This window comes from Capra hircus, chromosome 26 (assembly GCF_001704415.2).
Source record: "Capra hircus breed San Clemente chromosome 26, ASM170441v1, whole genome shotgun sequence".
Classification (NCBI taxonomy): Eukaryota; Metazoa; Chordata; class Mammalia; order Artiodactyla; family Bovidae; genus Capra; species Capra hircus.
Window position 1 is genome coordinate 16,052,103 of NC_030833.1, and position 25,249 is coordinate 16,077,351.

At 35.6% G+C, this 25,249-nt stretch overlaps 1 protein-coding gene across 1 annotated transcript in view; it reads right to left on the bottom strand.

Annotated features, from left to right (window-relative positions):
- ATRNL1 (attractin like 1) overlaps positions 1–25,249 on the bottom strand; it is an 808,908-nt gene that overhangs the window by 419,497 nt on the left and 364,162 nt on the right. The window contains exon 26 of the mRNA XM_018041487.1: positions 18,055–18,133. Coding sequence (XP_017896976.1) covers positions 18,055–18,133 — 79 coding nt within the window. The remainder of the gene's footprint in view (positions 1–18,054; positions 18,134–25,249) is intronic.

The window sequence follows — 25,249 nt, forward strand, 5'->3', positions numbered from 1 at the left end:
GTCTTACTATGCCAACACAAAACTATTTACATAGAAATATTTTTTAAATTTAAATGAAGCAAAAATAGCATAAGCCAAATTTTATTATTTTTCATTTATTCACATTTCAGAGTTTACAATATAATCTAAAGCAGTTTTACAATATTTTAATTCTCAAAGATTATAATTTAGTTTGTTGTGCTTTAAATTTCTTACTGAAATCCTTAGGAATTTTCATTATATGATTATTATAAACATTATTATTACTTACTTATTATTATAAGAGCAATGAATTTTTGAAAGGCACTCCACTGGGAGTGTGGTTTTAAGAATGATTTCTCAGTAGCAGAAAGGGAATGTAAACAAACAATTCTTTGTAAGGTTAAATCAAAAAATGAGAAAATCTGAGGAATAAACCTCACCAAGGAAGTGAAAGATTTACAGAACATTAATAAAGGAAACTGAAGGTGACTCAAAGAAATGGAAAGATATTCAATATTCTCGGATTGGAAGAATTAATATTGTTAACATGGCAATACAAGCCAAAGCAATCTAAAGAATTAATGTGATCCCTATCAAGTACCAATGACATTTTCCAGAGAACTAGAACAAATAATCCTAAAATTTATATGGAACCATAAAAGACACATACTTGTGACAGCAATCCTGAGGAAAAGAACAAAGCAGGAAGCATAATCCCCCCATCCATCAAATGATATTACAAAGCAGGAGTAATCAAAATAGTGTAGTATTTGCACAAAATCAAAAATATGGATCAATGAATAAACCCACACACTTATGGACAAAGGAAAGAATATACAATGGAGAAAAGATGTATCTTCAGCAAATGGTAATGGGAAATTGGAAACCACATGCAAATCAATGAAGTCAGAACACACTCTCACATCATGCACAAAAATAGATTTAAAAATGGCTTAAAGATTTAAATATCAGACAAGACACTATAAAACTCCTTGGAGAGAACCTAAACAAAACATTCTCTGACATAAATGGTACCAACATTTTCTTAGGTCAGTCTTCCAAGACAATAGAAACAAAAGCAAAAATAAACAGATGGGATCTAATCACATTTATAAGTTTCCACAAAGCAAAGCGAACCACAAGCAAAATGAAAAGACAACCTCACTAACTGGGAGAAAATATCTACAAACGAGGCAACCAATGAGGGCTTAATTTGAAAAATATACAAACAGCTCACACAATTCAATAATAAAAAAACAACCCGATTTAAAAGAGAGGAGAAAACAAAGAAAGACATTTCTCTAAAGACATCACGATGACCAATAACCACATGAAGAGATGCTCATCATTGCTAATCATTAGATAAATGCAAATCAAAACTACAATGAGGTACCTTCTCTTACCAGTTAGAATAACCATCATTAAAAACTATAACTGATAAATGCTGGAGAAGCTGTGCAGAAAAGGGCATCCTCCTACACATGGGCTACAGTCCACGGGGTGGCAAAGAGTTGGACACTAGTAAGCGACTGCCGCTTTCACCTTCCTACACTGTTAGAGGTAATTAAACTGGTGCAGCCACTATGGAAAACAATATGGAGGTTCCTCAAAATACCAAAATAGAGTTGCTATATGATCTGCTTCCGGGGTGGCTTAGATGGTAAAGAGTCTGCCTGCAATGCAGGAGACCTGGGTTCAATCCCTGGCTCAGGAAGATCTCCTGGAGAAGGAAATGGCAACCCACTCAGTATTTTTGCCTAGATAATTCCACAGACAGAGGAGGCTGGTGGGCTACTGTCCATGGGGTTGCAAAGAGTCGGACATGACTGAGCAACTAACACACACATATGATCCACCAATCTCACTCCTGGGCATATATCCAGACAAAACCATAAATTCAAAAAGATAAGATGCACAGTTATGGTCATAGCAGCACCATTCACAATAGGCAAAAAATAAAAACCACCTAAATGTCTAATGACAGATGAAACATACACACAGTGGAGTATTACTCAACCATTTAAAAGAATGAAATTATACCATTTGCAGCAACATGAGATTATCATACTAAGTGAAATCAGGAGAAAGACAAATATCACATGATATTGCTTCTATGTGGGATCTAAAATATGACACAGATGACCATGTCCATGGAACAGAAACAGACTCACAGACATACAGAACAGACTTGTGGCTGCCAAGGGGGAGTGAGGGTAGGAAGGGAAGTAATGGGAGTTTGGGAATAGCAGATGTGAACCAGTATATACAAGATGCATAATCAAGGTCCTACTGTATAGCACAGGGAACTATATTTGATTTTGTGATAAACAATAATGGAAAAGAATATCAAATATAATATATGCGTATAACTGTGTTACTCTGCTATATAACAGAAATTAACACAACACTGTAATACCTTAATAATAAGTTATACAAAAGAATTATTTTTCAGAATTAATAAACTGGTATCCTGGAATTCTTACAAAAATCTCTTTGAAAGAATAGTCTAAGTTCATGACTTCACTGCAGAAATAAATAGTAAAGAAGAAAAACATTTTAAATAGTCGAAATGTGATATAGCATGAAAATATGAGTTTACATAATTCTGACTCCTCACTATTAGATATGAGATATTATTTTAAATAATAACTAAGAATTACAAGAATTTATCAGAATTTTAAAGTTAAATGTTAAAATCTTCCAAACAGGGTATATGCATTATCTATCATTAGAGTAAATAATAAGGGGGCAATGTATGTACACAGTTACTTGTATATGCATTGAATAACTTCAAAATAATACAAAAACAAAAATGCCCTGGTAACATGGATTGGCTTTAGGAAGGAGAGAATTGAGTGATAAGGGAATAAGGGTGCAAATGCTGAATTTGAAACAGATACATCGCTTATTAAAAAGATATTAAAAATGAAACAAGTTAATAAAAACAATGTTTGATTTGATAGCAATGTACCCATGTTTACTTGCAATAGAGAGGAGAGTGACTGTTAATATTCTCTTCCACTATTAGAATATAATTTTGTAATATAAATTACCAAAGAAATGAAAAACATGTGTCCAGAAAAAAAAAAGGGAGGGGAAAAATTCATGCTTGCCCTTAGCTAATCAAATGAGTTTGAGTTTGTATGTGCTAGGGAATAAAGAATCAAGCTGTGATTGTCTGCCCTTGATCAAGGCACTGGTTATATTGTAACAGTGTTTTTGGACTCAAATTAATATACTAAAATAGCTAACTCCTTCAATATTAGATTCATTCAAGTTCTACAAATACCATGTTCATTAAATATACTATTCTAATAGTGTTTTACCTAAATATTACAATTAAAGTATATGAATATTTCAGTGAATGGCAAGCCAAATTAGACTGTAATTACACAGATATTAAAATAATTTTAAAATAAATAAATGTAATATACTACATAGCAAGAATACCAGGTAATTTCTTGATAAAGACAGTATATGTCATGAAATGCCAATTTAGCATTATTTCCAGTACAACTATGACTCTAGGGCATGAGAAAGGAGAACTGCCTCTCTAAAGGGGACATCAAAATCAACCAGAGTAGACATTTTCAAATTACACTATTTTGAAATGTTCTCTTTGACTGAGAATCCCTAATACAGTAAACTTGATATATGCACAGGATACTACTCTAATGGCACGAAGTGAAGAGGAACTAAAGAGCCTCTTGATGAAGGTGAAAGAGCAGAGTGAAAAAGCTGGCTTGAAACTTAACCATTCCAAAAAACTAAGATCACGTTATCTGGTCCCATCACTTCACAGCAAAAAGATGGAGAAAAGGTGGAAGCAGTGATACATTTTATTTTCTTGAGCTCTGAAATCACTGCAGATGGTGATTAACAGCAATTAAACTTCCTTACAGCTTAATCCTTGGAAGGAAAGTTATGACAAACTTAGACAGCGTATTCAAAAGCAAAGACATCACTTAGCCAATACAGATCCATATAGTCAAAGCCATGGTTTCTCCAGTAGCCAAGTACGGATGTGAGAGTTGGTCCATAAGGAAGGCTGAGTGCCGAAGAATTGATGCTTTTGAATTGTGGTGCTGAAGAAGACTCTTAAAGAGTCCTTTAGACAGCAAGATCAAATCAGTCAATCCCAAAGGAAATCAACCCTGAATATTCACTGGAAGGGCTGATGCTGAAGCTGAAACTCCAATATTTTGGCCACCTGATGCAAAGAGCCAACTCATTGGAAAAGACCCTAATGATGGGAAAGACAGAAGGCAAAAAGGCAAAAGGGGAAGGGGGCAGCAGAAGATGAGACAGTTAGATAGCATCAGTAACTCAAGACATGAGTTTGAGCAAACTCTGGGAAATGGTGAAGGACAGGAAGCCTGGCATGCTACAATATATGGAGGTGCAGAGTCAAATACAACTTAGTGACTGAACAACAATTTACAGTAAACCATTACCAGTGATGGGGGCGCACAATATCAATTGTTTCAATTTATTAGTTTTCATGTTCCTTTTAATATGGTTGAATTATTAGGAAAAAAAAACCAATTCTTCAGGACGCTGATATTATTAATAAAAGCACTTTTATTTTGAAATAAAAATACTAAGCACATGACAGAGATAACTATATGCTGTTAGGTAACTAAACTACTTTTGGACAAGCAATCTATAATGCATTACAGTACCTATATTCAGTCAGAACATAAATGTTTTGCTAGAAGCAGATTCTTTCTAATTAGAATCAGTACAATATATATTTAAAGTATACAAAGAGAAGAAATTTTAGCTCATAAAATTATACAAATTGCTTAAGTATGTATTTGGCTTAAATGTATATATAAATGCCCAAGTATTAATAGTATACAGCTATCAAAAAACTGTGCAGTGGCAAGGGGGAGGGTGCAGGAAGGACGTAGGAGGTGGGCATGCATGCAGGGTAAGTCACTTCAGTCACATCTGACTCTTGGCGACCCTACAGACTGCAGCCCACCAGGCTCCTCTGTCCATGGTATTCTCCACACAAGAATACTGGAGTGGGCTGCTGTGCCCTCCTCCAGGGGATCTTCCTGACCCAGATTTCAACCCACCTCTTGCATTGGCAGGAGGGTTCTTTACCACTAGTGCCACCTGGGAAGCCCCAGGAACCAGGCGGAGGGATTTTCAAGCACAGACGTGAAAATTATGGAATATTCTTATATGGAACAATTCCTTATTTTAAGGAATTTAAAAAATATGAATGGTGATAATATAGAACGATGGCAACATTATCTCCTACACACTCAACTTTTAATACAATTCAGAAAAAGTCTATGTCCATCATTTCACAATAATTTATGGAAAACAAAAGATCATAAACTGCTACTTTGCAAAAGATATTATTTTAGCAAGGGCAATGCAAATTCTAATAAAAGAAAAATTCTTTTAGTAACCAGGTATTTTTATGTAAGAGGGAACATACTAGTCCCTAGTTACCTTTCCCTTTTCCAGGGGATCAAACTGGGGTCTCCTGAATTGCAGGCAAATTCTTTACCAGCTGAGCCACAAGGGAACTCCAAGTATATAGGAGTGGGTAGCCTATCCCTTCTCCAGGGGGTCTTCCCAATCCAGGAATTGAACTGGGGTCTCCTGCATTGCAGGCAGATTCTTTACCAGCTGAGCCATCAGGGCAGCCCATCCTAGTCACCTCGAAGTTAAAGTGCAAGTCACTCAGTCGTGTCTGACTCTTTGTGACCCCATGGACTTTAGAGTCCATGGAATTCAGTCATGGAATACAGTCCATGGAATTCTCCAGGCCAGAACACAGGAGTGGGTAGCCTTTCCCTTCTCCAGGGACTATTCCCAACCCAGGGATCAAACCCAGGTCTCCAGCATTGCAGGCAGATCCTTTACTAGCTGAGCCACAAGGGAAGCCCAAGAATACTGGAGTGGGTAGCCTATCCCTTCTCCAGCGAATCTTCCCAATCCAGGAATTGAACCGGGGTCTCCTGCATTGCAGGCGGATTTTTTACCAACTGAGCTATTAGGGAATCCTAGTCACCTAGTAGGTGTAAATACAAAACAAAAATGGATTTCTACTTTAGTTTGTTTCCTCTAATACTGACCCATGTAAATGATAGTAAACAAGAAGCATCGATCTTGGATTTCAAATATAAAATGCAATTTACGTGCTTTGCTCTACTTATTATATTCATGAAGACTCCATTTACGTTGTTGTTGTGTTCATTGTTAAGTCCTGTCAGACTCTTTGCGGCCCATGCTATGCAGCAGGCAGCAAATCATTTACGTTATACAACAGCAAAATTAAATAACCAGTTTACATGTGTGGCTTTTTTTTATAAGTTCAGTCAACTATATGGTTACCTTATCTGTGTGATTTAATGATGACCATACAGTGTACAAGTAGAAGGACTAGCTTTAGCCTGAAGCACTGAACATAAATTCCCCCAGAACGAAATTCACGAGTGTAAAATATATACACTCTACAGGTACAAGGGTCCCACTGAAGCCAAAATCCTCTTCATGTACACACTGCTATACTCAAAATGGATAACCAACAAAGACCTACTGTACAGCACAATGACCTCTGCTCAGTGTTATATGGCACCCTGGATGGGAGTGGGGTTGGGGGAGAGTGGATACATTTATATGTGTGGCTGAGTCTATTAACCTGAAACTATCACAACATTGTAAATCGCCTATACCCCAATACAAAATAAACAGTTTTTTACAAAAGAATTAGCTACACTTTGTATTTTAAGTTCTCTTTTCCTTCTCCTATCTCCTCCTTTTCTAACAGCTATTTTGAGATATTCATATACAATTAGCCCATTTAAAGTATAAATTAAATGGTACTTAGTATAGTCACAGAGCTGCGCAACAATCAATACTAATTGAATTTTAAATATTCCCAATGACACAAAAAAGAAACTCTATACCTGTTAGTAACACCTTGCTATCCAGCTGCCACTCCTACTTTTCAGAAACCAGTGACCTCACAGCCCAAGGCAACCATGAAATTACTTTCTGTCTCTACAGATTTGCTGAATGCTGTCAAGGTTCATTTATTGCTGTAGCATCTATCAGTACTTCATTTTTTTCTAACATAGGGTTTGGTTTTTTCGACCCTCTATTGAAATTCTCATGTGATCAATGCCCTTAATTTTATTTGGTGTATCGTATTGACTGATTCTCAGATGCCAAACCAGTCTTGCATCCATGCGATAAATCCCCCCCCAGCCATATAATATAATTCTTTGTGTTGTTGGTATCAGTTTGTTAGTATGATCTTGAGGATCACGATGGATATTAGTCTGTGCTTGGCCTGTGATGCTGCAGTCTGCATCTGGTATTAGGATAATATTGGTCTCACAAACTGACTTAGGAAGTGTTCCTTCCCATTCTGGTTTTTGGAAGAGTTTGCAAAGGACTGGTACTAGTTCTTTAAATGTTTTATAGGATTCACCAGCTGAGCCACCTGAACAGAGATTTTTGTGAAATTTGAGAAATTTTTTAAAAATAAACTTCATTTTGTAATAGTTTTAGATTTATAGAAAAATTGCAAATTTTTTCTTCCAGAGCGTTTCAGTGTGTCCCATACCCAATTTCTCTTATTAGCATCAGTTTGCATTAGTATGGCATATTTGTGACAATTAATGAACCAATATTGATTTAGTTAATAATTATTAGCTAAAGTCCATTATTTTATTCAGGTCTCTTCCTTTCTAAACTAGTATCTTTTTTGATGTTTCAAGACCCTTTCTAGGACATCACGTTACGTTTAATAGTTCTATCTCCTAAGGGTTTGATGAGCACTCAAGTATTTTTTTTAGAATCAAGTATTGTTCCTTAACTAGGACTGACCTAATGTTTCACTCATGATCCAATTAGAGGCATAGGTTTTGGGGAGGAAGACCACAGAGATAAAATAACCTTTCTTGTCATATCATATCAGGGCTACATACTGTCACCCTGACTGGAGGGCTACAGTCCACAGGGTCGCAAAGAGTTGGACACGACTGTAGCGACTTAGCACATAGCACACATCACCATGACAAATCTTTGTTGACGTTGACCGTGACCACCTGGTTAAGGGAGTGTTTGCCAGAATTCTCTGCTGTAATGTGACTCAGTTCTACTTTTTTTACCCTATTCCTCACTGTGTTCATTGCAAGGAGTCACTACGTTTATCTCACAGTTAAGAATATCCAGTTAGGGGCAAGTACCTACATAAAATTATTTTGCATTCTTCTTCAACTGATGTTGATCAGTTCTGCCCCATTTATTAATTTATTTAATAACTTTTTATCAGTATGGGCTCATCGATATTTATTTTATATGCCTGGTTATAATGAAACATTACTGTTCAAATTGTTCCTGTATGATCACGGGAATTGTTGCTGGTGGCTCTATTGTTCCTTTGACATACTCACATCATTGTAGTGTTTATGTGGGTGTGTGTTTGTGTGTTTGAACAATTCCTAGCATTTTGGCACTACAAAAACCTCCAAACTCAATTTTTATATTCCCTGTCCCAGTCTTAGAACTGGCCAATTCTTGAAAACACCCTGGTTCCTTTCATCTGAAAACTGTATTAGAAAGAAAGGTCTGGGCACTATATGTGCTGGTTGCAGACACGACATTGATCTATCTAGTGAAATTTTAAAGAAATTTTTAACTTACTAATGTAATCCTTCTGTTTGTTACATGATTCAGATTTTATATGTCTTCATTGAATTTGTTTTGACAGTTTATGCATTTCTAGGAGTTTTCCATTTCAGCTAAATTATCTAGTGTGTTGGCATACAGACGTTCAGAACATACCTTTGGATGTCTTTTTATTTCCAGAAGGTCAGTAATAATTTTGCCTCGTTCATGTCCAATTTTAGTGATTTGAATCTTCCTTCATTCTTGCTTAGTGAGCTTTTTTGTCAATTTTGTTGATCTTCCAAAGAACCAATTTTCTCTTCACTGATTTTCTATTTCATTTGCTGCTCTCGATTTCATTCATTTTTCCTCTAGTCTTTACTATTTCCTTCATTTTCTGCTACCTCTATATTTAGTTTGTTCTTCTTTTCTAAGTTCCTTAACGTGGAAGGCTAACCTACTGATTCAATTTCCTTTTTCTTTTTAATATTTGCATGTGCAGCTATATACTTTCCACTGAGCACTGCTTCCGCTTTGTCTCATAAGTTTCAGAATATCATGTTTTGTTTTTCATTCCTCTCAAGAATTTTTGCTTGTTTTGCTTCATATTCTTTTCTATTATGGCTTATGGTAGGACACTAAATGCACTTCCCTGTGTTACACAGTAAGATCTTATAGTTTATCTATTCTATATTCATATGCAGTAGCTTGTATTTGTGAATCTCAAATTCCTAATTTATCCCTCCCCCGAACACTCTGGCAACTGTAAGTTTGTTTTCTATGTCTGTGAGTCTGTTTCTGTTTCATAAAGAAGTTCACTAGTGTCCTAGTTTGGATTCCACATATAAGTGACATCATATGTTATTTGTCTTTCCCTGACTTACTTCACTGAGTATGAAAATCTCTAGGTCCATCTACGCTGCTACAAAGGGCATTATGTGTGTGTTAGTCGCTCAGTTGTGTCCAACTCTTTGTGACCCCGTGGACTGTAGCCCACCAGGCTCCTCTGTCCATGGGATTCTCCAGGCAAGAATACTGGAGTAGGTTGCCATTTCCTTCTCCAGGGGATCTTCCCAACCCAGGGATCGAACCCGGGTCTCCTGCATTGCAGGCAGATGCTTTATTCTCTGAGCCACCAGGAAAGCAAAGGGCATTACTTCATTCCTTTTTATGCTGAGTAATTTTACACTGTGTATGTATACCATATTGCCTATAACCATTCATCTGTTGATGGACATTAAGGTTGTCTGACTATTGTAAAAATTGCTGCTATGAACAGAGGGATGTGCGTATATTTTTGAATTATAGTTTTCTCCAGATACATTCAGAGGAGTGGGACTGCTGTATCATATGGTAGCTCTATTTTTAGATTTTTAAGGAACTTCCATACTGTTCTCCATAGTGGTTACACCAATTTACATTCCAATCCACAGTGTAGGAGGGTTTCCTTTTATCTACACCCTCTCCAGCATTTGCATCTATGTATTTTTTAAAATGATGGCCACTCTGATTGGTATGAGGTAGTACCTCATTGTAGTTTTGATTTTCATTTCCTTAATAATTAATGATGTTGAACATGTTTTCATGTGTCTTTGGATCACCTCTATGTTTTCTTTGGAGAAACGTCTGTTTAGGTCTTCTGCTCATTTTCTGATTGGGCTATTTTATTTGTTATTGTTATTGAGCTGCATGGACTACTTATATATTTTGGAAATTAAGCCTTTGTGGTTCATATTATTTGCATGTATTTCACCCTAATCTGTAGAATATTTTTAATTTGTTTTGTTTATAGTTTCCTTTTCAGAGAAAAATTATAATTTTGCTTAGGTCCAATCTGTATTCTCCAATTCTGATTTTACCATTCGGTTCTCTTTTTTTTATTTAACTATGTTTTGTTATTGGTATTCTCTATTCAATGAGGTATTTCCATCCTCCTTTCCTGTCCTTCTTTAATCACTGTTTCCTTAGTTCTGTGGGCATATTTACATTGGCTGCTCTGAAGTCTTTGTCAGTGACATCTAACTGCAGAGTTCTCTCGGAAGCAGGTTCTGTTGTCTGCCATTTGTCCTGTATGCACTGCAAAGCCATCTTTCTTTGCACAGCTGATACTTTTTTGTTGAAAAACACTGACATTTTAGGGAATAGATTGCAGCAACTCTGGATAGTGATTCTTTTCCTGCCCCCCACCCAACATACCCAACACTTGATGCTTTTACAAGCTTGTTTGTGCAATGACAATATTGAGCTATTTTAACGAAGTCTGTTTTCTCTGCAGTGCAGCCTGTGGCCTTGCTCCATAGAGACTGGAGCTTTGGGCCTGTGCAGTCACCTGAGATGACAGTGGTTTGATCAGGGCTCCCTTTGACTGCTTCTTTCTAGATCTTTCTTTTTAGCTACCTGCTGTCTTTGGTATTATACTCAGCTGTGAGCCTCATGAATTAATGCCTGACTATTGCTTCTGATAATGCTCTAGGGCTTAAACTGCTTTGTAATCTGATCCACTTAATTTGGGGTCCACTGTAGGGAAAATGGCTTCCCATGTGGCTCAGTGCGTAAAGAATCAGCCTGCAGTGCAGGAGCCAGGGGTCCTATCCGTGGGTTGGGAAGATCCCCTGGAGGAGGGCATGGAAACCCACTCTAATATTCTTGCCTGGAGAAGCCCATGGACAGAGGAGCCTTGTGGGCTACAGTTCATATGGTTGAAAAGAGTCGTACACAACTGAAGTGACTGAGCATGCACGCAGGGATAATATTTGAGACCAGTGCTTTGATGTTTTTTACAACCCTAGGAGGGATCTTTGTCATGTTATATAGCCCTGGATCTTTCTAGTAAACTTCTAGCTGATCTATGACTTAGCTTGTTGGTCTCATGGAGAAATTAGTCTCTATTGATTACCACCACAATCTCTATTGTTTTCAAGAGAAGCTTTAGGGTTGAATTTACCTATAATTTGTTCCAAATAAAGTCAGTTCACCTAAAGGGACACTTTTAAGCTGTCCCTTCTTACAACCTTCTCTCATCCTAGGCAAAATTTCTATTCTACTGCTTCAGAGTTGCTGGTAGGAAGAGTGGCTCATATCTCTCTTGATTAACTCATCTACTTCATGAAAAGGGTGCTAGAAAGGTATAACAGACTTCTGTGTACTAGCAGAAAGATAATGCTCTTGTGTTTCTTTTTCAAAAGGGCACTATTCCCATCACAACTGTACCAACCTCATGTAAACTTAAATACCTTCCAAATACCTACCCACCAAATACCATCATGTTGGGGTTCAGAGCCTCAAATATGAATCTGTGAGTGAACACAGTCAGTTTATAACAATATATTTGTATGCCTCAGGGCTTAACTCTCCTCTCTCGGTGATATCATCCAGTCTCATGATTTTATTTGCTCTCTATATCTATATTCTGAGATTCCCAAATTTGTCTCTCCTGTCCAGATCTATTTCCTTATCCAGAATCAAATTCAGCTTCCTTGACTGGTCTAATTATATATCCAATGTAACATGTAAAATTGAACTGTCAAACTTAACATGCAGAAATGAACTCATATCATCAAACCAATTTTACTTGCAATCAACTCCATCTCAGTTGATGGCAACTTTATCTTTACAGTTGCTCAGACAAAAACCTTGAAGTCACACTTGTTTTTATAATCCTTTGAAGTCATGTTTGGTTTATTTCTTTCTCACACCACCCCATTCATCTAATCCAGTTATTATTGTCAATAAGTACTCATAGTCCAATCACTTCTTACCATATACACTGCCACCTCTTGATCTGAGCCATCATCATCTCTTACAAAGTATGGTAATAACCTGCTTACTAGTCTCCCTGGGTCTAAAGGGTCTGTCTATAATTTAGTCTCAACACAGCAGTGGCACTATCAGTTTAAAAGCACATCCTTTTAACTCAAATCACTTACCTCCTCTGTGAAAAACCCTTCAATGTTTTTCTCTCTCTCGAAGAGGAGTAGTTCAGTGCTAATGGTACATATTACAATCAATTATGGGCTTAAAAATAGATACATCAATCTGAGACTCAAAGAAATTTTGATTTATGAATCAGGTGGTGGTGGAGTACTGGAGTGACCCTCAAGGATACATAAATATATTTTTAAGATCTACAGGTAATTCCAAAGTACCTGCTAGACTGAGAACCCCTGTGTCAAAGTGGACATGGAAGGGCAAAATAATCCTAGATATATAGGAGCTGCTGTTACTACTATGAATGCATAATATAACACTAGTCATTATTTATTTTACATATCAACAACCATAGCTAACTTTTGTTGTAGTCTGGTAAGTAATAGGCAGTGAGGTATTCAGCACATATTAATTTGTTTAGTACTGTAAACCTTATAAAGTAGGCCCAGTACTTTGGCCACCTGATGCGAAGAGTTGACTCACTGGAAGAGACTCTGATGCTGGGAGGGACTGGGGGCAGGAGGAGAAGGGGACGACCCAGGATGAGATGGCTGGATGGCATCACGGACTCAATGGACGTGAGTCTGAGTGAACTCCGGGAATTGGTGATGGACAGGGAGGCCTGGTGTGCTGCGATTCATGGGGTCGCAAAGAGCCGGACACGACTGAGCGACTGAACTGAACTGACCATATTCTATTGACTCTAAGACATCGTTTTCACATTTTAATATCTCTCAAGTCTGATGTGTCTTACAATCAATGAAACTATACAACCAATACTGGCCAGATGGCAGTTATGATATAGTTGTCATTGCTTGTACAGACACAAACTTGATTATTCTAGTCAATAATATTATGTGAAATAAACAAAACATTTTTTCTTAAGTCAAAAAGTGATTTATGAAAAAGAACTCTGAATGTGAACAAGTTTTGGTAATAGCTTAACCAATTTATTTTGCGATGATATATAATAAAATCTATATCTAAGTAATTATTTAAGAGTCCTTTGAAGAAGTATAAAACAAATACTCTTAGTGGCAAGAGAACCATAATTAATAGGCAATGGTCTTTCTTTCTGTTACCTCAAATAATGATTGATTTGTATCATAGTGTTAGAGTAAATGTTAACCAAATATAACGTAATACTAAGGCCATTAACTGTATAGATAGACATTACATGAGCTCATTATTTAATAACTATTTTAAAACTTACTGCTTTTTGGACAAAGGAACATGTTTCATGGAAAGCTTTATCTAGATACTGGAATCTTTGACTATTAAAAGTAAAATGCAAATTCTTAAAGTACCAAGAAATTCTATAAGAAGTTTTATAGAGTACCTAACTAATTAATTTTAACTTTTCCACCCAAAATAATATTTTCTCATTACTTTCTTCACTCTATGTCCACTCTCCTCTCTCTAAATAAATTGGGTGTATTTCCAAAGAGGTAGAGCAACTTACTTTGTAAACATTGATTCATTGCATTAATAATATTTAGATGAGAACACATTTACTGCAAATTTACCCTCTCAGAGATGATTTTATCATAAATTATTTACTCATGACATGTCTTTAGTAAAGTATAACAATGATATTAATTCTTCTCTAGGTATTTTTTTGTGACCATGAACAGATATAGAGAAAATAATTAATGTGCTTGCCTCAAGAAAAGTAGTTTGTTACTCAGAGCTACTAGATTCTATTTATGAGTTTTAGTTTATTATCTCTAACTCAAATTTCAGGTAGATTATGTTAAATTCTAATTTAGGCTCTATGCTGTGTGATTGTGAAATGTGTAGGAAAATAGAGCAACATGAACACAAGATCAGTTACTCAGTGGACACTGTCTTATCCCCAATATTGTTCTTATTGATTTTCAAGCATTAGAGATGCATTATCATGCTATGAAAGATAAACAAATAATGTGATAATGATCTATAATAATATGTTTTATCCTTTAAGAACAATAAAGAGAATTAAAGAAATAAAAGCTCCTGGTATAGACAGGTAATCATTCAAAGACACAAACCCACTAGAAATATGAAGTTGATTAAACATAACCTTACCTTTGCTTACGGGATCTATTATTCCATAGATATTTCAGTTAGATTTTAATGGAGGCATAATACAGTTAAACCACCCAAAATAAATGGGAATAAATGTGTCAACTGAAAAAATTAACTTCTTCTAACTATTAAGATATGCACAATAGTTTCACTTATGTTAGTCAAATATAAGAGTAGATTTCTTTATTGCAAGGAGTAATCATAACATTTTAATGAGTGTGTGCCTTTTTATACCTATTAAAATCTCCAATTTCAGTTTAAGCATGAAACTTATTAAGTACAGCAATGCTATTTTAAAAGTCTCCTTTTAACATATACTTGGTTCTAACAAATGTTTTTATAATGTAATGACTATCTAAAAATAAATATGCTGCTGAAAATGAAGGTTTTCAAGACCTATGTAACAAGCATAAGCTATAAAAATGAACTAATTCTTCTCATATATAATAGCATTTCCACTGATCAATATCCACTTACTGTATCCATTCATTAGCATAGCACCCCCACATACACATACACACAAAAGTTTCCTGTTTTTAATAGAGTTGTCACAGAAATGAGTTTTGAGCTTTTATATGAAGAGGTAACATTAAAATTAAAGTCCTTTCTAGTTTCATTTTTGTGTTTTTAAGAGCCCCTGAATTCCAAGAGGTATTTTATTTGAAGGCAGGAAATTATTAATGGGCTTCTGATATTAAAATTATAACACAAAATTCTATGTGTGTTGTTTATGAGACCCAAATTTTCAAATAGCTAAAAATAAAACAGGAGTATATCTTGTTTAATTAACACAGTGTATTTTTAAAATATTCAAAGATGATACTCACTTTAAAACAGTCCTTATATTTAGACAATCAAATAACACAATTTCTGTAACAAAATTATAGAAATACTAAAAAGGAAGAATCTTTTAAATGACCTTTATTTACTGTTGCAGATAAATTGTCATTCTACTGTTCACAGGGATCCTTTGCGGTTTATAATAACTGAAGTCTTAACGCTTTAGAGAAAGCAACATCTCCATATAAAGAAAGAATATTGAGGTCTTTGAATGTTAGCGTTAATCTATTAGGTATGACTGAATAAAGACAGGAAAAAATACATTTTAACCTCCATTTACAGAAAGTCTATAAATGGAATTACCACACTTGTTACCACTGTGTAGTTAAAAGTCTTTGGGTCTCTAAAACCAAAATGACAATCTTTTAATAATTCAAAAATTACTAATTAAGTAGATGTCTGGTAGTCATCAAAATAATGTCATCTTTACCTTGGATATCAGCATATGATGGTTTCTAAGACATTTGGAATTTTACATTTAAAAGACTTAATAAAATTATAAATGATAAAATTCCTCATAATATTTCTTAACATATGATATTGCAACATGACATGACCCTTCAACAGGACAGATTTTTAAATTTTCATAGAGGTAGAAAATTAAATGCAAATATTATTATACTCTAAAAAGACTCATTACCTAGAAGATTTGGAAAGAAGGACATTAAATTGCAGATTATCAAGAAGACACAATAACATTTAGAACCACAGATCAGAACAGGTCCAGAGGTCCCTAACCAAGTTCACCCTTCCTAGTTTTCCTTCATTCTCAAATGTGCAACGCATAATTTGAAAGATTTTGACTGCCAGTCAAAAATTAAATATATTAATATATTTTTTCTTTACAATTTTAAAAATCTTTATATATCTGTATTTTAAAAATTAAAGTAATTTCAGTTTGTTGGAGCATCCAATAATATTCAGTAAACATTACTATACTGAGGTCATAGCTTAACCAAAAATAATTTGTCATTTTGAAAATTGTGAAAGTTTCATAATTAAATGAACAATTCTCAACATTTTTCTCAAATATTTAATAGCTCATAAACTTGAGTCATTAAATATAAACATTCCTACAGTTCTAGGAACCTCTAACTGAGATTAAGCTATATAGTACAATACAATCTCTTGAGAGGAAAGCAAATTCAATTAGACCACTCACCCAGCTAGTTAATGGCAGAGTTGTACACTGATCTTTCCATAATGCTATATTTATATAGTTATATTTTATAAACTATAGAAATGAGATACTTAAACATTGCTAATCATAATGAAGTATGAACCCAGTCTCCCTGATTGCTCCTGACCTCTTTTTTAATGAATAGAGGCATAAAATGTCCCTTTTTCTCTTCCATTATGGAAGGTCTTCAAACTGCTTCATTTGTTTTTCATTTGTTTTAGCCTTCCTGAATCTATACTTTTACCTTAACAAATTGCCTAGCATGTGTAGAAGATTTTTGATTTCTACACAGAACTCTTTTTGCAAAATATTTATATATTTACACTTTAAAAACTCCTTTTAAATTGGATTACTTTGTATCATAGCATCATACCAAGTAAATTCTCACTGACACTGCACTGACCATATGCAGAAAATCAGAAAGGTGGAGGGAATTAGGATTATATGCAGGGAAGTGGTTTCAAGTTTGCAAACATAGGTAGGCACTGGATATTTGAAAACAGAATAACTAAGAACTCATATTATTTACTAATCCTATAGTCTGGAATATTCTGGATTGTTTTTAAATATAACCTTTTAATATGTGAAAATAAGCAGGTAAGCAATTATATCTTTGCTAGACATCACTGCACAAAATTAAACACATAAAAATATACTGGGCAATGCAACAGCAAATAGAATGCTAATAATACTAATATTAATAGTAACAGACTAAAATAATATTAATAAAAACAAAAACTTGCTTTTCCATTATATTAAGCATAGAACAATAAATCTACTGTACACATGGGGTCCTCATATTATTTCTTGCTCTTTTCAATTAACTAATATACACAAAGTTAAGAAACTATATTTGTATAATATATTTATATCATAAGCTGTTGTTCCATAAGACTATTACATTTTTTATCAATTTTAAGATTATAACAGATACACATGATTAATTCTGCTATAGTAATGTATCATATTGAGGGGCAATACAGACATACTTGGATTATCAGATACCCATGAAATGGAAAAAATTTGATTATCAAAAAATTCTATGAGATACCAACCAAAAAATTAATATTTATTGCCCAGAATATTCCTTTAAATTGGAACAGTTATAAAAATGAATTATTTTTTATAATATAGTTACCTAAATTAAAGTGACTGAAGGTTATTTAATCAATAAAACTAATATTTGTATTCACTATAAATTCTAACACTATTTAGAAAAAACTGCTTTCAACTCAACAATGCTTCTACAGATATGCATTTAAAATGAAAGTGGCAAATTTTGCTCTAAAGCTTAAACAATGCTAGATTGACTTGTTCAATCTTAATAAATGAAATTGATTTGAAAAACTCTATTTGAAAGGAGCATGTCAGTTAAGCACTAGAGATCCATATGTTTGTCTGAATCTTTAAACAAAACATTAAGTAAATATTGCTATTACCTCTCTCCGCCGAGAAGCCCAACATGTTTGCTTGATCTTCCATACCACAGCAGCCACCAATAATAAAGATAAAAAACAACTAGAAAATAAAACACAAATAAATTTTGCTTTAAACACTTGTACTATATCATGAAACAATGAAAGAATATGTAGAATATTTTAAAATATATTTAAGTAATCACTTTGCCTTGGTAAATACTCAAGAAAAAAAGGGTACATTAGAAATTTTTAAAACATTCTCAAATAAAATCAAAGTATACAGGTAGAAAAAATTATTTATACTCCTTGAGATATAGTATAGTCTATCTCTCAGATTTTCTCTGTCAGAAGGAATGTAACTTTAAAATTCTCTTGGTTTTACACAGCAATAAATCTATCTAGAAGTGCTACGAGTCATAAATTCTGGCAATGTTATAAATTTAAAGATCACACATTTATTCATCTTAAATTATCAGCAACTATCTTATATCTGAGAATATTCCTATAGTTTTGAACTGAAGGTGATGTAGCCCTTTCCCCTCTGCCACTGCCCCGGACCTGGGACATTTAAAAACGTCTAGTCTATGTCCGATGCAGGATACAGCATGCTTGGGGCTGGTGCACGGAGATGACTCAGAGAGATGTTATGGGGAGGGAAGTGGGAGGGGGGTTCATGTTTGGGAACGCATGTACACCCGTGATGGATTCATGTCAATGTATGGCAAAACCAATACAGTATTGTAAAGTAAAATAAAGTAAAAATAAAAATTAAAAAAAATAAAATAAAAAATAAAAACGTCTAGATACGTATTGCTTTTGAACTGCAGTTTTGGAGAGGACTCTGACAGCCAGATCAAACCACTCAATCCTAAAGGAAATCAGTCCTGAATATTCACTGAAAGGACTGATGCTGAAGCTGAAGGTCCAATTTTTTGGCCACCTGATGTGAAGAACTGACTCACTGGAAAAGACCTTGCTACTAGAAAAGATTGAAGGCAGGATGATAAGGGGAGAGCAGAGGATGAGATGGTTGGATGGCATCACTGACTCAATTCACACGAGTTTGAGCAAACTCCAGGAGGTGGTGAGGGACATGGGAGCCTCACGTGCTACAGTCCATGGGATCGCAAAGAGTTGGACACAACTTACCAACTGAACAACAAAATACATGTCTGATTATCACAGTGGGAGAGAAGTACAACTAGACTCTAGTGAGTACAGCCAGGGATGCTACTAAGTATCCTGAAAAGCACAGGACTGCCCCCAGTGACAAAGAATTATTCAATCCAAACCATCAGTTGTACTGAAGTTGAGAATCCCTGTATATGTCAATGTGTAAATTAAGAAATAATTCAGTTACAATGTATATACATGTGGTCAATATGTATGAAGTATAATATGCCATAGACAATGATAATGGTGAATACACATTTTTAGCAGTACTCTGAGACTGATAAATCTCAAAATAAAAGATGTATGTGAATATGATTAATCAATCCCAGCCATACATTACTGCATCTTTTCTCTTCCTTTGCTCTGTGGTCAAAGATCATGCTATCAAAAGACCCAGAAATGAGTGGAATAGAGCCACTACAAATTCACTGGGCACTGGTCATTACAAAAAATAAAACCTGGTCTTCACTCCTAAATGATAATTGTTCTATTCATCAATTGATTCACTCACGAGCAGTGTAAATGTTGACACTTTCTTCTCTTGTCAAATCCTTAAATATATTTTTTCTCCTTAAGTATATTTTTTTCTCCTTGCCTCACTTAGAGATCTTAGAATATCTTTCAATGATGATGACAAACACAACTCCAGCACCGATACACTGAGTAGGAACACATTCCAGATAAGTGCTAGGTATGCCATACTGTTCTAAGAACATTTCCAGATAGGATATGCTATTCTCATTTTAGAAAAGAACAATCCAATGCTCAGAGAAGTTCAAAGTAAGCTGCTTACAGTCATACAGAGTTTAAGTGAGAGAGCAAAAATTCAAAATGAGCCATGTAAGCCTCAAACTCTTTCCTCCCCACCTGTCAGGAATGCTGAGCTTGCACACTATCTCACAACCAGTTGTTTTACATATTCCCCAGGATCAACCACCGAGGTGCCTTTCTGGTTTTTACATAATTGTCTTTCTCCCAAATAGTTATAAACTCATTTATTCATCTAAATTCAATTTTTCAGAAGCGCTCAAGTCCCACATCTCCTAAAAGATAAAAAGAAATAACCCTATTTTATTAATCCTGAAGCTTTCTCTAGTTGACTGAGCAAGTGGTCCACATAGCCACTGCCATGTCAATGTTCTAATAACCTCATCTTATTTAGTATCTTATTAAGTTGGTATCTAATTTTTATACTAATAAAACTGTTGGTATTGATAATTAATGTTTCTATAGTATGCAACACTTTAGTGACTACTTTCCTCACTTTTTAAAAATTAAATAAACTAGTCTTTTTCTCTATCAAATGACTTTTACTTCTCAATTGACGATACCAAACATCCATTCTTTTCCTTCTGAACACTTTATTTTCTTGGCTTCCTTTCATCCTTCTTGACACACTATGGGGTCAACGAAGGTAGACTGCATTCCAGATTCCTTGATTTACACTATGGACATCCCTGAAATTTTATTCACAAAAACCATGTTGCTATCTACTCTTGCTCTCAGAGAAAGAGGTCAGTTACTCTCATGGCTTCAGGAGACCTCAACTGGAATCATTACCAAATAAAAGTCATTAAACCTGCTTAAGTGAGAATATCTTATGGTTTTAGAAAAGGCAGAGGAACCAGAGATCATATTGCCAACATCCGTTGGAGCATGGAAAAAGCAAGAGAGTTCAAGAAAAACATTTATTTCTGCTTTATTGACTATGCCAAAGCCTTTGACTGTGTGGATCACAAGAAACTGTGGAAAATTCTGAAAGAGATGCCTGACCTGCCTCTTGAGAAACCGATATGCAGGTCAGGAAGTAACAGTTAGAACTGGACATGGAACAACAGACTGGTTCCAAATAGGAAAAGGAGTACATCAAGGCTGTATATTGTCACCATGCTTATTTAACTTCTATGCAGGGTACATCATGAGAAACACTGCGCAGGAAGAAGCACAAGCTAGAACCAAGATTGCCGGGAGAAATATCAATAACCTCAGATATGCAGATGACACCACCCTTATGGCAGAAAGTGAAGAGGAACTAAAAAGCCTCTTGATGAAAGTCAAAGAGGAGAGTGAAAAAGTTGGCTTAAAACTCAACATTCAGAAAACGAAGATCATGGCATCTGGTCCCATCACTTCATGGGAAATAGATGGGGAAACAGTGGAAACAGTGTCAGACTTTATGTTTGGGGGCTCCAAAATCACTGCAGATGGTGATTGCAGCCATGAAATTAAAAGATGCTTACTCCTTGGAAGGAAAGTTATGACCGACCTAGAAAGCATATTAAAAAGTAGAGACATTACTTTGCCAACAAAGGTCCATCTAGTCAAGGCTGTGGTTTTTCCAATAGTCAAGTATGTATGTGAGAGTTGGACTGTGAAGAAAGCTGAGCACCAAAGAATTGATGCTTTTGAACTGTGGTGTTGGAGAAGACTCTTGAGAGTCCCTTGGACTGCAAGGAGATCCAACCAGTCCATTCTAAAGGAGATTGGTTCTGGGTGTTCTTTGGAAGGAATGATGCTAAAGCTGAAACTCCTGTACTTTGGCTACCTCATGCAAAGAGTTGACTCATTGGAGAAGACTCTGATGCTGGGAGGGATTGGGGGCAGGAGGAGAAGGGGACGACAGAGGATGAGATGGTTGGATGGCATCACCAACTTGATGGACATGAGTTTGGGTGAACTCCGGGATTTGGTGATGGACAGGGAGGCCTGACATGCTGCAGTTCATGGATTTGCAAAGAGTTGGACACGACTGACAGACTGAACTAAACTGAATGAGATTTACTTCAGACTCCCTCCCAGGAAAGAAATTCCCAGCAGAACCCCAGAGCCTAATTAAATATTCGTGGTAGCTAAGAAGATGCTGACTCATGTTAGTGCACTTTATTTTTAAGATAATAGTTCACACTGCCGGGAGCCAGCACGAGGAGTCCCGCCTGTGGCAAAGGTCATGAGGTTAAGGGGCCCGACAGGCAAAGGTGAATTGGGCCTTAAGGGAGCCTTGCTGGATTTGCTCGTACATCTGCCCCAAAACCAGAGTCTGCCTGCTTTACTGTGTTATGCTTTCCACCTACTCTTCTGACATTAACAGGGGGCTGTCCCCCCACCACCTTTTTCTGGAAAAAGTTAATTTAGAGCTTTTAGATAATAAGTCTCCTGGGCATAATAAGAGTGTTTCAATCCAAAAACCCCTCTGATGGCTTTCTAAGGCTAGAAAGCCTGCCGGACTCTTACAGCTGTGCATGTGATTGTTTGCAGCCTCCCGACCGCGAGAGGCACAGGAAGCTTAAAACATCCTAGGAATGTAGGGGCTTCCGAGGAGTCAAAATCATTTAGAATAGGACTGATTAAGGGTTTCATTTGTTGAGCCAATACTTGCTGCCAAATTTTCATATCTTTTATTTGTAGATATAGTTGGTATATAGAAAAAACAGGTATTAGCCTTGGTATTAGCAACATTAGATCTTTGAGTTAAGTACTTTCTTTGTTATAACCCACAGCACCTTTGTTCTACAGGAATGTAACTTTATTTAGTATTTTGAGGGTGATGCAGATTAAAGAAAAAACACTTCAAGGGAAGAAGGGTTTTCTGGTTGATAGACATTTAGGAAAAGAGTTAACAGGCGTCTTGGCCAGACGATAATGTAAACCAGCTGAGACCTTTTGTATATGGGAAGGTATGCAAAACGAAAGCCTGGTCTCATCAAGGGTCAGGACTGCTGCCCCTGCATAACTCTGCATATTCCATTATTTCTTTACATACAACTTTGGGTATATAAGCTGCTTTTGAAAATAAAGTTGTGGGTCTGGCACCAATGCTTGGCTCCCCCATGTCGTTCTTTTCTCCCTCTTCTGGCTGAATTCCCATCTGGAGCGTGGAGGCTCACCGTGTCTACTTATTTGCCCTGGCTTCTAAAACCCACGCGAGAGGGAGCCCAAGGCGGGGCACCCTCTGCTATTCAAGCAGGCGCCGGTGGCCTACGTAGACGGTGCAAGTCCCTCGTCTTGGAACTTTATTGGTTCTCTGCATAAACCAAGTTATTCAGCCTCTTTTCTCCACTAATTTTCCTACTGCACTATTCTTTCCTAATCTCTCTTTATATCTCTGAGTAAATAAGTCTTTCCTCGCCGACTCCATCCCCGCTTCAAATTCCCTGGATCCACTGGGGCTGGACCCCAGCATCACACTATAAAATTTTCTATTAACCTTTCTAAGTTTAATTAATCAGTGCTGCTTCTGTCTCTGGGTTACACTGAATCAGTCATTTCCTTCTTCTATATGCTAATACTTCTTTATATAGTTGAAGACACTCACATGATTCCTCTAGCCCAGTGGTTATCAATCAGGAGAGTTTTGCCTTCCAGGGCACATTTGACAGTGGCTGAGACCGTTTCAGTTGTCAACACTTGGTGGACACAAGTGGATGCTGATAAATATGCTACAATAGAGAGGCCAGTCCACCTCCCAATCACAAAGATTTTCCCCAGCCCAAGCTGCCAACAGTGTTAAACAATGTTCTAGTCTGAATTACTGGCACAGCAGTTACACTTCCCATGTTATTTCCAGGTTAACATGAAACTGTTGAAATATGGTACTGAGAATTGATAATTTATATATAATCTAAGGATCCATTTATCTGAATTTAAGTCCTACCCTATAAGAATTTTAACAGACGAGATAAATCTGCCATATACAAACTGAACTCAAGAATAACATTCATAATAAAAGGAACTAACATCTACTGAATAATATGTACAAGGCACTGCATGACATGTTTCATGTGCATTAATTCTTTCATTACCACAGTCACACATGATATATACTCAGTAAAATAAAGTACAAATAAAAATTTAAAAAAAAAGAAAAAAAATTTGCTTAGATACTTGGTTGTACTAGACACAGACTAAGAGAAAAAACAGAGATGACTTTCAATTATTAATTCATCCACCCATATAATTGCGTGTCTATGGATCTATTTACTCTTCAAACTCCAATTATCTCAGAATGTTTTCAGAGTAGAAAAATGACTCTTTTATTTTATTTTTACAAGAGGTATGTGTTCCTTTCAGTCTGTTTCTCTGCCATGTTTGGAATGTACTGATAAATAACAATTAACTATGCCAAGAAGTGGAGCAAGACATAATCTGTAAGACTATAAATCCCATGCTCATAAGAATACAAATTGTTTTTCTTGAGAATGAAAGAGAAAATAATTGATGACCTTGAAAAAGTTACTTAATTTTTCTGTTAAAAAAATAAAAAAATAAAAAATAAAGATGAGAAAGTTGAGGTCATGAAGTATTTATGTAAATTGCCAAAGTTATCAAAGTCTTAAATTTCAAGTCTTCCCCTTTATGTTGCCTTGTCTATTATTTTCCAGCTAAAATGTCAAAACACATTCAATTTTATCATCCTTTATACTCAATCGGACATCACATCTTGCCAACTGTTTCTCTCACAATGTCTTCAGTAGTAGGCAATAGTATAAGCACCAAAATCCATTCACATTTAATGATTAAACACAACCTAAATACCAATAAAAAGTATTCATATTTGATAATCAGTAATTCACAATATCCTCCCCTCCAAAATAGTTACATGATCAAGGTTCAGTTTAGGACAGTAAAGACTTATCAAATTTCTCCATTCGGAACTTAATCTTTCTGACCTAAATTTCATGACACAGGTAAAGAGTGTTACTTTTGTAACGATACAGAAAGCCAGTATAAAATTTTTCAGTTTTAATGATGTTTTCTCCTTGAGAAGAGGGGATATACACTTTAGGGGTCTGCATGTTTTCTATGTTAATTCATACTAGATTGGTAATAAAATGTAAACAGAGATTATCCTGATGAGAAATTGGTAAAATCAATAAATAGCTTAAGCAAATTTTCTTCTAATATTCTAATAACCTCCAATAAATATTAAAAATTCAATAAAAATATATCTCAATTCCTGGCATACAGTACTTATCATTAAACCTTTACTAACTGAATAAAATGTGTTAATTGATTTGAGTATCTTATCATTTTTTCTGAAACTGAA